The sequence below is a fragment of the Girardinichthys multiradiatus genome, chromosome 20, assembly GCF_021462225.1.
Source record: "Girardinichthys multiradiatus isolate DD_20200921_A chromosome 20, DD_fGirMul_XY1, whole genome shotgun sequence".
NCBI lineage: Eukaryota > Metazoa > Chordata > Actinopteri > Cyprinodontiformes > Goodeidae > Girardinichthys > Girardinichthys multiradiatus.
In genome coordinates, this window is record NC_061812.1 from 40,093,032 (window position 1) to 40,107,824 (window position 14,793).

At 38.0% G+C, this 14,793-nt stretch overlaps 1 protein-coding gene across 3 annotated transcripts in view; it reads right to left on the reverse strand.

Moving 5' to 3' along the window:
• cdh4 (cadherin 4, type 1, R-cadherin (retinal)) overlaps positions 1-14,793 on the reverse strand; it is a 437,670-nt gene that overhangs the window by 181,054 nt on the left and 241,823 nt on the right. For all 3 annotated transcript variants that reach the window (XM_047348247.1, XM_047348246.1, XM_047348245.1), the window contains one exon: positions 14,244-14,470. In XM_047348247.1, coding sequence (XP_047204203.1) covers positions 14,244-14,470 — 227 coding nt within the window. The remainder of the gene's footprint in view (positions 1-14,243; positions 14,471-14,793) is intronic.

Here is a 14,793-nt window from a genome sequence, read left to right on the forward strand (position 1 = left end):
GGTAGGCTGTCGGACTTTAACAAAAGTTCAGTTTATTAAACTTTAAATTATACCACCAGCAGCAGCTTGAACTACTGGTATGAAGCGGGATGGCTCCATGCTGTCACGTTTTTTTGCCAACAAATACTGACCCTATCACATGAATATCACAGTCTAACAGAAATAGGCAATCTGGTATTTTCCAGTTTTAGAGAGCAGTGTGAGTAGTAGACTCAGTTTCCTGTTCTCAGCTTGTAGATGTGGGACCCAGTGTTGTCTTTGCTACTGTAGCTCATCTATTGTAGGGTTTGATTGTGCATTTAGAGATGGTATGCTGCATGTCTTATTAGTAACGACTGGTTCTTTGAGCTACTTTTGCCTTACTAACACCTTTTAAAAATTATTTCTTTAATTATGAGCGATGGTTGTGCTGTCAAACAGTGTGGTTTTGCAGCTGGACCAAAGCACAGACAGGATCTTGGAAGCAGCATTATGATTTGAAAACTTTTAATGAAAACAAAAAGTTCAAACTTACAACACAGCATGTGAAGAACACAACGGAGAATCAGACAGTGAGACGGGGAAGTAACAGGCAAAGTAACGGACAACCAAACGAAATGGAAATAGAAGAATCCAGCGGAGAACAATGACCAGTGAGTTTAAATGAGTAATAGAACAGATGCAGGCTCTAGAGTAAACGAGACGGCACAGGTAACCAGAATCTACTTGATTACATAGTGGCTGTGGATGAGCGTGGGAGACTAATTAACAAGAATGACTCTATGCCATTCATGTTAAAAGTGATAGAAACTACAAAACATGGGGCTAAGACAAACAGAGATCGAAGTGAAATAAATCAAATAGCACAAAAGGACACGACACAAGAATAAACTAAGAAGCTAAACACAAAAGACTAGCAACACCTTACTACCAAAAAAGAACTCAGAAATGCACTGAAAATGGCAAGATCTAAAGAACACTACAAGGCTGTGATCAAAATAAAAAACATAACCCAAACAACTGAGGACCGTGACATGTGCGTGGATATCTAAGTAGATCAGCATTTTCTGAAATTCTCCAGCCTGTCTGTTACCCACAACTATACCACATTTACTCACTTAAATTTCCTTTCTTCCTATTCTAATGCTCACTTTGAACTTCTTCATCACTTGTAGTGTAGTTTAATGCCTAAATTCAAATGTCATAAAATTATTACAATACTACTGAATAGATATTAAGTTGTGCCTAAATATTTGGCATTTAAGAGTTTATTTGTGTATATGTTTGTAAAACAGTTTTTACATGTATGCAGATTAAGTCATTGCTCAGTGTACATGTGGGAAATCACGTGATCTGGCCTTTATGCGAATATCTGATTGTGTAAAAATAAGGCATGAACATATCTGGGGGTGCATCTGACTGTGTGTGTCCCAGATTGAATGTTCATGTGCTTGCATATATGATATGAAGACAGTATGTGTGTCCCTAGCTTGCTAGGGGCCCTTGAACCCGAAAGGCATGAAGAGCCAGCTGCCATCTTTCAGTGCCCAAGCATCCCGCACACCGCTGGGGGAGCTGTAGGGCCTGTGGACCCAGGGCCCTGGAACAGACATCTGGAGATTATCAGTCTGACAAACAGGCAAAGCAACACAATAAGTGTGTCTGCTCAATGCCAATTCTCTTTTCAGCATGTCTTCTTTTATGCTTTTACGACTGAAGATCCCTTAGCTGAATCAGATCACAGTGAAAGTCTTCAATAAGAAGAATGTTCTCCCGTGAGAACCCTTTGCAAAAACCAAAATGAAGGAAAAATTTTTTCTAACACTGAAATCAAATTGTGACAGAAAACAATATTGAAGTTCTTGATACTGTTTTCCTGTTGAGACCTTCAGTTTCCATCATAATGTCTCAACAAAATCTAAAGTTTGAAGTTAAAAGCACTTTGCTTCTGCTCCATTTCCAATGACCAGCAGACCCTGAGGTGTTCCAGCCTGAAGGCCACTGTTGTAATCTACCCTGAACAGGAGAGCCTGCTTGGTTGAAGTGCAGTGGAAAATGCAAATTAAATGAGCACTAAAACCTGTTTTGGCAACCGGTGGACTCCAGATTCAATGGTGCATAACCGAAGGGGCTCCGATCTGGTGGAGATGGCAAACAGCCGAGCCATGAAATCAGCCCGAGTTGGAGAGCACTCCACGTGGGGCCTTACCTGCATGAGGTGCGATAGCCTAAGTACATAAATGCAGCATAAAGGGCTTTCAGCCAAAGATGCCCCACACTTCAAATGCCGTGGTATTGTACACTAGAAAATTAAATGCTAAAACAATCTAGTTCTACACATTCATAGTATGCAAATTTCTGCTTCTGAAACAGAACTGTGGGATATCAAGCTGGTTATTAGCGCTAATCAGTAATATTTTACCTAAATTATCCCTAATCAGAAAAATTTGTAGCACAATATGATATACAGTTTTTACAGCATTACACAATGATCAGTTTTTAATTTCAGTTGTTTAGCATAAGGAGAGAGACTATAAATGTAGCTTCTTCATGTATGCTGTGTTAAAATCAAAGACATACACAGTATGTCAATGCCAAAAAAGCTTTCAAATCACAGGAAAATGTCACCTTAACAGCTCACACAGTAAACACAACTTTCACAGCTTCAATGTCTTGAAAAAGCTTCCATACCCTTTGAACTTTTCACATTTTCTCTCATCAGCCACAAACCTGAATGTATTGTTTTGGGATTTTATTGTATGTGACACACTAACACAAAGTATTGCTTAGTTGTAAAGTGAAAGCAAAATGACACATGGTTTTTAACATGCTTTCCAAAAATGTGAAAAGAGTATTTACCCACCCTGTGTCAATACTTTGCTCCATGTACAACTGCAAATCTTTTAGGGTAAGTATGTGAAGAAAGGTCTTGCTTCAGATTACTAATGACTAAACTTTGACTAGGCCATTTTAACCTACAATGGAATGGCTTGCTCTAAACCTTTCCATTATAGTGCAGGCTGGATGTTTTAGGGTCATAATCCTGCAGAAAGAAAAGCCCTATCAAACACATTTATAGGATTTTGGTTTTAACGTAAAATAACATTTTATTCAATTTATTCCATTTCAAAATATCAGCTTTTTTGCTGAATCTATACCACTTAAGACTGTAAAATTATCAGTAAATACAGGTTCTTTGAAGCGCATAGATGCTTGTGTTCTTTGATTTATTCTGGTTCTTTATGCTTAGTTATTGGCAACTTAACCAGACCTGGTTTAAAAATCAAAGCTCCAGTTGTATAGAACCCGAAAAAGCAGTGCAGTGGCCGTTTATTGATTCTTAAGTGTGATTCAGTAACTCAAACCCCAAAATATTGATGGCTAAAATGGTAAACGTTGTGATTTGGATAATCTAAGATTGAAATATTAATTTATATAAAAAGCACAACATTTTTTAAACCAATTTAGATTTTTCAGTTTTGGAAAATCAAATAATGTCTGTAATTGTGAACTACCTTGTAAATACAGTCAAAGCATTATTGAGGGATTATGTAGCACTTCCATATCCATTACACATGGACAGATTGTCTACCCTTCATATCAAAACATTAACATTTAATTCATTTTGACTTGTGGGTCTCAGTAAGGACAAATGTTATAAAGGACAATTTTCAGCTTTACAATGGTTTCTAATCAGTGTTGTACTCAATGATGAACACTTTATGGAGGTTTAATCATTTCATGTTTTCAAAAATATCTGTATTACTTGGGACAGTGGTTGGCACCAATGTATCAGAAATGTTCCACATTGACATGATAGCATCACACAGTTGTAACAGATTTGTTGACTGCATATCCATAATGGGAGCCTCCTGTTCCACCGCACAGAATGAATTGAGATCTGGTGACTGGGGAGGCCATTGAATTACAGGGGACTAACTGTCATGTTCAAGAAACCACTTTGATATGATTTGGACTTTGGACTGTAGCATTGTGCATTATCCTTCTGAAAGCAGCAATCAGAAGATGGGTGGTCGTAAAGTGATAGAAACAGTCAGCAACATTGATCAGGTAGGCTGTCGGACTTTAACAAAAGTTCAGTTTATTAAACCTTAAATGATACCACCACCAGCAGCTTGAACTACTGATATGAAGCGGGATGGCTCCATGCTGTCACGTTTTTTTGCCAAAAAATACTGACCCTATCACCTGAATATCACAGTCTAACAGAAATAGGCAATCTGGTATTTTCCAGTTTTAGAGAGCAGTGTGAGTAGTAGACTCAGTTTCCTGTTCTCAGCTTGTAGATGTGGGACCCAGTGTTGTCTTTGCTGCTGTAGCTCATCTATTGTAGGGTTTGATTGTGCATTTAGAGATGGTATGCCGCATGTCTTGTTAGTAACGACTGGTTCTTTGAGCTACTGTTGCCTTACTAACACCTTTTAAAAATTATTTCTTGGTTGGCATGCAGTGGATAATGTGCAAAACTTTTCATACCCTTTGAATTTCTTTATCATTTGTCACATTACAACCACAAAACTTGTGGTTATGTATTTTATTAGGATTTTGTGTTAAACACCAGCACAAAGTAGTGCATAAATGTGAAGTAGAAGGAAAATAATAAATTGTTTTTGAAACTATTTACAAATAGAAATCTAAAAAGATTGGCGTACATTTGTATTCAGCCCAAAGAGTCGATACTTTGTAGAATCCTCTTCCACTGCAACCAGTGCTTTAAGTTTTTAGTCTGTCTGTACCAGCTTTTCACATATAGAGAGCTACATTTTTACATATTCATTTCTGCAAAACAGCTCAACCTCGGTCAAATGAAGAGCATCTGTGAACAGCAATAGTCAAGGCTTGCCACAAGCTCTCAAATGGATTAGGTTCTAGATCTCGACCTTGTCTAACACATGAACATGATTTGTTTAGGTTTACTGTCTTCCTGGAAGGTTAACCTACACCCCAGAGTGTTTTAAAGCCTAAGTAATGTTTTCTTCCAGGATGCCCTGTATTTTGCTTAAACTATCTCCCCATCAGTTTCTATGTCCCTGCTGAAGAAAAGCATCTTTGCTGTGTCCTTTAAGTGGTTTGTGGCAAACCGCAAAGGAACTTCTGATGGGTTTTTCTTTTTTATTATTGGCTTCCCTCTAGTCACTCTTGCATAAAGGCCAGATTTGCAGAGTGCCACATTTTTCCTGTCTTCCACCTGAGCTGTGGAACTCTACGGCTCCTACAAACTTACCATGATCATCTTGGCTGCTTCTCTGATTAATGCCCTCTCTGCCAAGCCTGTCAGTTTAGCTGGATGGCCATGTCTTTATCCCTGACCTGTCTGGTGTGTTCTTTGCTTTTCATGATGCCGTTAGCTAAAGCTCACCAAAAAAACCTCAGAGGCCGTTACAGAACAGCTGAATTTATATAAAATTTCAAATACAAAGGCTGGAGTGGACTTTATGAAGGGGTAGCCGATTAAAATGGGCTAAATACATGCCACACTGCTCAGATATTGGAAAAAAAAGTGAAAACAGTGTATTTTTTTTCTTCAACTTCACAATTATCCACTACTTTGTGTTGGTCCATGACATACAATCCCAAGAAAATACAATAACATTTTTGGTTGGAATTTGACAAATGGTGAAAAATTTTAAGGTGCATAAATATATAATTTCAAGGCAATTTAAACTGAAAGGTTTTATGTTGCTTTGATCAACTGAATTTCAGTTATGTCCTGTTTCAAAGCTCACTTACTTATTGTCATGGACAGGTTTTTGAGAGGCACCAAAATGCAGACAGGCAATCGGGAGGATCATGGTGACAAGGATTTATTAAAAAACTAAATGTAAACTTACAGAACACATGAGGGAAACTCTGGACATGGGAACCAGGATGAGAGCAATAGTAGAAACCAACAAGGAACAATGAAAACCAGGGAGCTTAAATACTATGGAGGTGTGATTGTGACATAAAAAACAGGTGAGTTCAGTCAACAGAATGAATCGCAGTTGAGTGGGAACCAGGCTAAGCAACCAAGCAGCTTAACGTGGAATACACAGGAGCAGGGATGGGCATTTATCGTATTGTTTATCATTATCATCAACAATTTCTCATAAGAACTTTGATTTATCATAACAATGATAAGTTCCAAATAATGTTGTTTGACAACCCCAAAAACTGAAGGTGCTGTCATGATTGTTATTTTATACTATTTTTCTCCACTGTTGGTTCCATGAGAGCATCAATAAAAATCAATAAGTTCGAAAGTATGATTAAACACAAATGCTTTGTTAAGTTTAGTGATAAGAATAATTTTTTTTTTAATATCACTGGTGTCCTGAAGACCCCCATTTCAAAATAGGTATGTTTTAATGAGCAGCAGGGGCATTTTTAGGGTGTCAAAATATTGGGGGCTTTAGCCCAAATCCAAAATATTTAGATTTCAATAAGACAATTTATAGGTAATTTAAAATAAAATTAAAATAATATAGGACATATTGTACCAGTTCTCTGTCTCTGCTGGTTTTAGACTGAATGTAAATTATTGTGAATCAAACAAAAAAGGTTTGCAATAATTTAACTTTTTATTTCTGTTAGAAGCAGAATGAAGGACAAGGAGAAACAGAGTTTAGCCCTGATGAAAAACCATTTTGCTGAAGCAAATAATGACAGATGTTGAGGTATTTAGAAAAGAGATGTTTACTTTGGGCCAGATAAATGTGCTTGTTTTGTCATCTACATAAAGTGCCTTTAAACGCTACATTCTCATCAGTGTTCCGCTCCTGAGGTTCCATTGTCTTTATTCTTATATTTCAAAATAGGAAAGTGATATAAAGTTGATTTTCCTAAATCTTAGTCAGACATTTATTTTATTATGCCTAGCTTTCGAAACATTTTATTAAAATTGTTCCTTCCTTTATGAACCTGTCCTCTTTTATCGCCATCTTTTCAGCCCTTCATTCCACTTCTGAAGATATTTGGTCTGCCAAAAATAATAAAGGAAACATTTTTCAACAGTCTTTTGTTCTGCACTGAGTATGTGAGACATTAGTGCAGTTCTTACTATTAAACACTTTGACAGGAAAGGGTGTTAAGTTGTGGTGTTTAAAATATAGCATAGAGCCTCATTCTGGACCTTATCAGTACTAATATTAGTTATTAATAACTGTATACATATGGTATGTATGTCTCACCTTTAGTAAAACTGTATCCTTGTTTAATTAGTTTAGTTTATATAATATTACATGTGTAATTCAGAAAAATAAAATAGTTACGGTAATTAATCAATGGTCCACCTGTGATTAATTGCTATGATTTATTTCTTAATTTCTTCTGCATCTTTAAAGCCAGAGCTGTATGTTTAGAATTAGCACAGAAGATATGAAAGAGAATAGGGAGGCTTACTTTTACACTTTCTACTACGTCTTACCAGGAGATATTTTCCTGGTTTATTGAGCAACACCTGGTTCTGTCTACATGTAGAAGTAGGCTATAAGACCGGCTGCAGCAATGAGATCAATCTGTTGATCTGAAGGACCTTTTAATGTGTTCAGCTACGTCAGGATTAAATGTTTTTATTTTGACTGAAGTAAAGGACCAGATATTTTCACATTATGATGCAAATCTGGCTAGAAGCTCACAAAAAAGGTTGCTGCAGTTTTCTATCACAGATCATTTAACTTCACCTGTAGCTCAGGTGAAAGTTCCTCATCATGACCCTGAAGGTGCTCATTAGAGTGAACCTCCACCTCATATCTTGCTGGGTAAGTGATTAGCTGTAACTTACAATTAGCCCATCCTGAGTCAGCATTCAGGTTTTACCGCTATCTTCATCTGGGTTATACCGCTCGTCGTCCACCTGTTCCTGAACACCTCCCTCTCTTCGGTTGGCTCCACGGTTGCTCTGAAATAAGCCCTGTTCGAGGCGGTCAGTGTAACTTTTCAGGTAATGTAGGAGGCAGGTCGACCTGGAGTAAGCTGGTGTTCTGGCTGTGTACGTAGTTGTGCATTTGTGGTGCTGCAAGTGCGCAAATAGCTATTTTTTGTCTTCTCCTTTTAACTCATTGTCAGGTTAGGTGGAGCGGGACGTGATTATATGGAACACAATTGAAAAAATCTGATTGTTTTTAAATAAAAATGTGGCTGCATCTTTTTAATACTTCTAAATTTCTTCAATCAAAAAGACCGGGGCTATTCAGAAAACATCCGGGGCTTCCGCCCCAGAAGCCCAGGTCTAACTACGCGCCTGATGAGCGGTATTTGTGTTTATGGGGATTTGACAGCTATGACTGGAAGTCACAGCCAAACTGTTGACTAAAAAAGAGTTTAAATAAGTTGTAAATGCTTTTTGTCACATTCATTGTTATCACAATAAATAACAATAAATACCTTCCATACCTTAAATACAAATAAGACTGAAGTAAGACTGGTAACAGACTTTAAATATTTTAGTTCAATGATTTTCTGCTCTCTCTAAGGATGGCCAACACCTTGAATGATTTTAAATCTCTTAGTTTTAATTTTTTTTTATCTCTTATTGTTTTAGCTGCTTCTTTTCTATTAGCTTTACTCTAAATGTTGAATTTGTTTTTGCTTTTTCATGTTTTTATTTCTCTTATTTTATGGATCTGTACAGCACTTTGGGTGTGTAAATGCTTTATCAATACAGCTTATTTGATTGATTGACTGATTGAAATATATTTCATAATACATTTTTAAGTTCAAATTACCCAGCCCTACCTAGGGGAACAATCAACACTAAGCAAACAGAGCTAAAATATGGAAATAATTCAATACACCACACCTAAATTATAGAACTCAAAAGTACAAAGGACAAAAGTAATCAGAAAGTTATTCTGATCAAGGCAGTTATAGTTACTTGAATTATTATAATAAAACTTCTATGAACAATGTTGCAGTTAAAATTGTATTTAAACAAGACAAATCAGGTGAAAGTGACAGGGGAACCCATAAGCACTGCTGTGGCAGACAAACTGATGCAGCATACATACAAAAACAAATTTTTAAATATTGATGTAATCAAAAACAACACCTTTTTTCCTCTCAATTATTAAGTCTTTCCCTTGCCCCACAATGTGTGGAATATAATTATACAGTGAAACTACATTACCTGGTCTTTGCAGACTCTACCAGAGTGGAACATTAGCTCAGTCAATGTCAATTATTTCCCAGTCTCCATTATTGCACCCGCAGGATTGGGCAGAATTTTAATCCTCACTCTGTGACAGCTTGAGCTACATGAGTCTTGGGCTTTTTGTCATGATAAGAAACATGAGTGAACATTTTGCCCAATGGTGTTCAACAAGTAGTGAGGGAGAAAAATGACGAGGGATTTGTCACTCAGCAAAGGGCTGTCTTGGAGGAGAGATGTCTCTACCTGTAGCTATATTTACTTGGTTGTAGTTTATGTTAAGGTACAGACAAATAATGGAAAATATGTTCACATCTCTACTTATTACGACAACATCAGAACATTTACAAGCAGTGTTTGTGAATGGAGTATGAGTGTGTAAAGTAAAGACGAACGAGGCCAATTGAAAATAGCGCAAATATTTAAACAAAGGCTCTTCAAAACTTCAAAAAGTTGCATTTTACTGTGTTAATCTTTTATGACTTTCCGCATAGGGATCAGTATTCTGTGGCTTGACTTTCTGATTGGGAACTTAATCAGGAAGATACTTTTATGAATCATCCAATCAAGAACACAAGTCCGCTCCTCAAATTTACATTCCTTTAGACAATTTTTCAATCAAATTTAATTAAGTTTAGCTTTCATTAAATGTAAGTAATTAAGGCTGAAGACTTAAGCAGAAATCTGTAATCACCATTTGCTCGCTCATTAGAAAGCAGGAGCTTTGAGTGCCAGCCACATTAATGTTCACAACCTGTTGTTCCAGTTTTTAAAAGGAATGAGATGATGAAACAAAAGTACTGAATGCAAATTAAATGTGTGGTGGCTCTTCAAAGTGTACATGCTGCTGATAGAATGGCAGATATTTCTGATGTAAAGAAAAAAAAGATACCATGCTAAATCAGTTTAGAATTTTTTCAACTTATAATGTGACATTTTTTCTGCACATATCAACAACTCTACTACGGCTCGAATGTAAAAGAATTAAAAGGTGTAATAATCTGTGTGCATAAGCATACACACCTATAAACTAATACTGTGCAGAAGCATCATATTCACTTGCAGCATTTAGCCTTCTTTAGATAACATGTACCATCTATTATATTGAAGTCCAGCTTGGATTTTCTAGACGTTTCTTGACTTTAGCATTTTTTAACTAAAACAATAGTTCCCAGAGAGCTCAAAAAGGATCACAAGGATCTCTTTGTGAAAATGTATCTTTCAGCAGATGTTACAAATTGTTCCACATGATTATTTATATATAATGGCACAATGAAGACAGTCATAATTGAAGACAAATATAAAAAATCCAAAGCATTACAAAAACTTCCATTTACTCCATAAACTACAAAAAAGCAAGATAAAAATTGGTCAGAGAGGCTGCCAAAGACCAATAGCAACACCAGAAGAACTACATTAATTTCTGTTAATATTTGTTAACAATGGGTGTCTGGATTTTCCATGTATCACAATTAAGATAAAAGCCTTTAAAAAAAAAAATCATCCAGAGCAGGTTTAAAATTTCAAAAACACAACATTGAGCTTCACCACCATGCCAACAGTGAAACATAGTGATGGCACCATCATGATCTGGGGTTTAACCTAAAACAGGTTTCAGGTTTGTGTTAGACACAAACCTGAAGGACCTGTGGACCCACCTGAAGAGGGCTATGGAAAAGAGGTTTTCTCACAGTCTGACAGATGTGGAGAACCTTTGCAAGATAGAATGCCTAAAAATTGCTACATCAAGATTAGGGATTCTGATCAACTCCTACAAAGCAAGACTGAATGCTGAAATTGAATCCAAAGGTGGTTCAACAAAGTTTTTGTTTTAGGATGTCCACAGTTATTCAGTTTGGTTACTGACTTTTGATGTTAATAGATTTTTTTTTAATTCTGTTGAATTGTGCAAGACGTACATAAAATATTATGCCATTTAAACATGGCTGTGTACCTCTTTTAGAGCCAGCCTTCCTACCAAATCAAAGTATCTGTTAAAAGATGTCACCAAGTAGCAGGGTTTCGCACACTCCAGCCACAACCCCACTTTTAATGTACTTTAGATATAGACACCTGCATTCATTGCAACATTTCACATTTCCACAAACACACGTGCAAACAACGTAGGGTGGAGGTGTTGGACTAGGGTGGGCACGGCATACAGGTCCTTCTCAAAATATTAGCATATTGTGATAAAGTTAATTATTTTCCATAATGTCATGATGAAAATTTAACATTCATATATTTTAGATTCATTGCACACTAATTGAAATATTTCAGGTCTTTTATTGTCTTAATACGGATGATTGTGGCATACAGCTCATGAAAACCCAAAATTCCTATCTCACAAAATTAGCATATCATTAAAAGAGTCTCTAAACGAGCTATGAACCTAATCATCTGAATCAACGAGTTAACTCTAAACACCTGCAAAAGATTCCTGAGGCCTTTAAAACTCCCAGCCTGGTTCATCACTCAAAACCCCAATCATGGGTAAGACTGCCGACCTGACTGCTGTCCAGAAGGCCACTATTGACACCCTCAAGCAAGAGGGTAAGACACAGAAAGAAATTTCTGAACGAATAGGCTGTTCCCAGAGTGCTGTATCAAGGCACCTCAGTGGGAAGTCTGTGGGAAGGAAAAAGTGTGGCAGAAAACGCTGCACAACGAGAAGAGGTGACCGGACCCTGAGGAAGATTGTGGAGAAGGGCCGATTCCAGACCTTGGAGGACCTGCGGAAGCAGTGGACTGAGTCTGGAGTAGAAACATCCAGAGCCACTGTGCACAGGCGTGTGCAGGAAATGGGCTACAGGTGCCGCATTCCCCAGGCCAAGCCACTTTTGAACCAGAAACAGCGGCAGAAGCGCCTGACCTGGGCTACAGAGAAGCAGCACTGGACTGTTGCTCAGTGGTCCAAAGTACTTTTTTCGGATGAAAGCAAATTCTGCATGTCATTCGGAAATCAAGGTGCCAGAGTCTGGAGGAAGACTGGGGAGAAGGAAATGCCAAAATGCCAGAAGTCCAGTGTCAAGTACCCACAGTCAGTGATGGTCTGGGGTGCCGTGTCAGCTGCTGGTGTTGGTCCACTGTGTTTTATCAAGGGCAGGGTCAATGCAGCTAGCTATCAGGAGATTTTGGAGCACTTCATGCTTCCATCTGCTGAAAAGCTTTATGGAGATGAAGATTTCATTTTTCAGCACAACCTGGCCCCTGCTCACTGTGCCAAAACCACTGGTAAATGTTTTACTGACCATGGTATCACTGTGCTCAATTGGCCTGCCAACTCTCCTGACCTGAACCCCATAGAGAATCTGTAGGATATTGTGAAGAGAACGTTGAGAGACTCAAGACCCAACACTCTGGATGAGCTAAAGGCCGCTATCGAAGCATCCTGGGCCTCCATAAGACCTCAGCAGTGCCACAGGCTGATTGCCTCCATGCCACGCCGCATTGAAGCAGTCATTTCTGCAAAAGGATTCCTGACCAAGTATTGAGTGCATAACTGTACATGATTATTTGAAGGTTGACGTTTTTTGTATTAAAAACACTTTTCTTTTATTGGTCAGATGAAATATGCTAATTTTGTGAGATAGGAATTTTGGGTTTTCATGAGCTGTATGTCAAAATCATCCGTATTAAGACCATAAAAGACCTGAAATATTTCAGTTAGTGTGCAATGAATCTAAAATATATGAATGTTAAATTTTCATCATGACATTATGGAAAATAATTGACTTTATCACAATATGCTAATATTTTGAGAAGGACCTGTAGTCATCTTTCGTTCCTGCCCTGGTGCCTGTGCTTATACAGTGGAAACTAGAGGTTTTGAGATCTCTGACAGCATGATGAAAGGAGGGGCAAACAGTTGCAACAACCATTTTCCAGAGAGGCCAGGACTTTTTGGAACAACGTTCTTTGACAGATCATTCAAAAACTTATTTATTTGTACATCAGTAAAAAGAAGATGTTTGGCAAAAACCAAACACACCACTCCAGGAAAAGAACCTCAAACCCACTATGAAACATGGAGGTAGAAGTGTGATTGTTTGGGGATGCTTTGCTGCTGTAAGACTTGGCCAGCTCACCATCATACAATCCTCCATGAATTCTACCATGTATCAGAGGGTATTTGAGAAAAGTATAAGACCAGCGGTAAAGGTAAAAATTTAAGCTGAAGCAGACGTGGACCCTGCAACATGTCAATGACCCAAAACGTACCTGTAAATCCACCAAAGGCTGGCTGAGTGGGCCAAATCACAATCCAGATCTGAATCTGATTGAGATGCTCATGCTTAGCTTTAACACAGTGGGATGAACTTTCCTAAGACTGATGTCAGAAAATGGCAGAAAACAACAAAAAGGTTTTTAACTAGTTAATTTAGCCAAAGGGCATATAACTAGTTATTAGGGGGCTAGGGTGTTCTAACCTTTTTCTGATTTATAATAAACATTTCTGTTGATTTTGTTGAATGAGTTAGTTATTTTTTGTCTTTTACCTACAATGAAGTTAAAAAAGAATTTACAGTAGACATGGGAATACATATTTTTCATTAAGAACTCAATATTTATCGAGGTGTCTTAATCTTTTCACATGACACTAGTTTCAAATTAGGCCCATTAAACCAAAGAGTCTTTATGGTCAGGTTCCCAACAATACACAGCAAAGGGTAGAGTCTGTGGTATATGACAGGGCAAATCACATAATAACTTCTAAATGCGCTTTTATAGGATTATTGCCTGCTCCGCTATGAGGGGAAATGTAAGATTCATCTTGCTGCGTGCCATTTTGAACTCATGGCTGGATACCATAAGCTTTCTCATGCAGACAAAATGTTTTTAAAGAATCCTTGATGATAAGGAAGATCTGGTCATTCCTCAACTTCAGTTGCGTGTCTTGAATCTAATCCAAATCATGGTCGAATAATATTATCATCTTTGCAGGTATGTGGACCAAAGCCTGCCACATGCATTTCATAAAGACATTAAAGAACGTGTAACTGTGTTAAAAGGAGACAATGTATGGCTAAAAAAAATGATATTTCATCTATAGTGAGGCAAATAACAAGGCAGCAGTTAGCTATTGTGTATTTTGAAACCTTATACTCCATTGTACCTTTGAAAGGGGTAGAGGATGAAGATGTCCAGCGAGGGCCAGTTTTACGGTGGTCTCCCAGATGTGGGGATCATGTAGTCCCCACGCTGTCACCATGAACTGTACAGGCTCTGAGAGGTTGGCCACCTCCTGCTCCGTGTACACGCTCCCATCAGGCCTCACGTTGAAGTTGGGGTCGCTGCTGACAAAGCCCACCTCTCTGCTGTGTTGGCAATCCTCAAACTTTACTGCAAAGACAGACAGAAAGAGGGAGCGGAGGTACAGGATGAGAGAGCGGCAACGCATGGAGATTTACCTCACAAGGTGTTTGCAAATCCTTGACACATCTGACAGGCTTAAGATTAAACCGCATCCATCAAGACATATCTTGAAATATCTCATCCCTTCTGCTGTCACTTCAGATTCACCGCTTTGACGTCTTTGGCAAAACAAACTGCTTATCTCCTCCTGAACACGGAGAGGAACCTAATACTTTTCCATATAATTCCTTTTCCCCAAACTGGACCCTAAGGTAAAAAATAGTATTTCCCCAACCTCCCCAGGGAGAGCA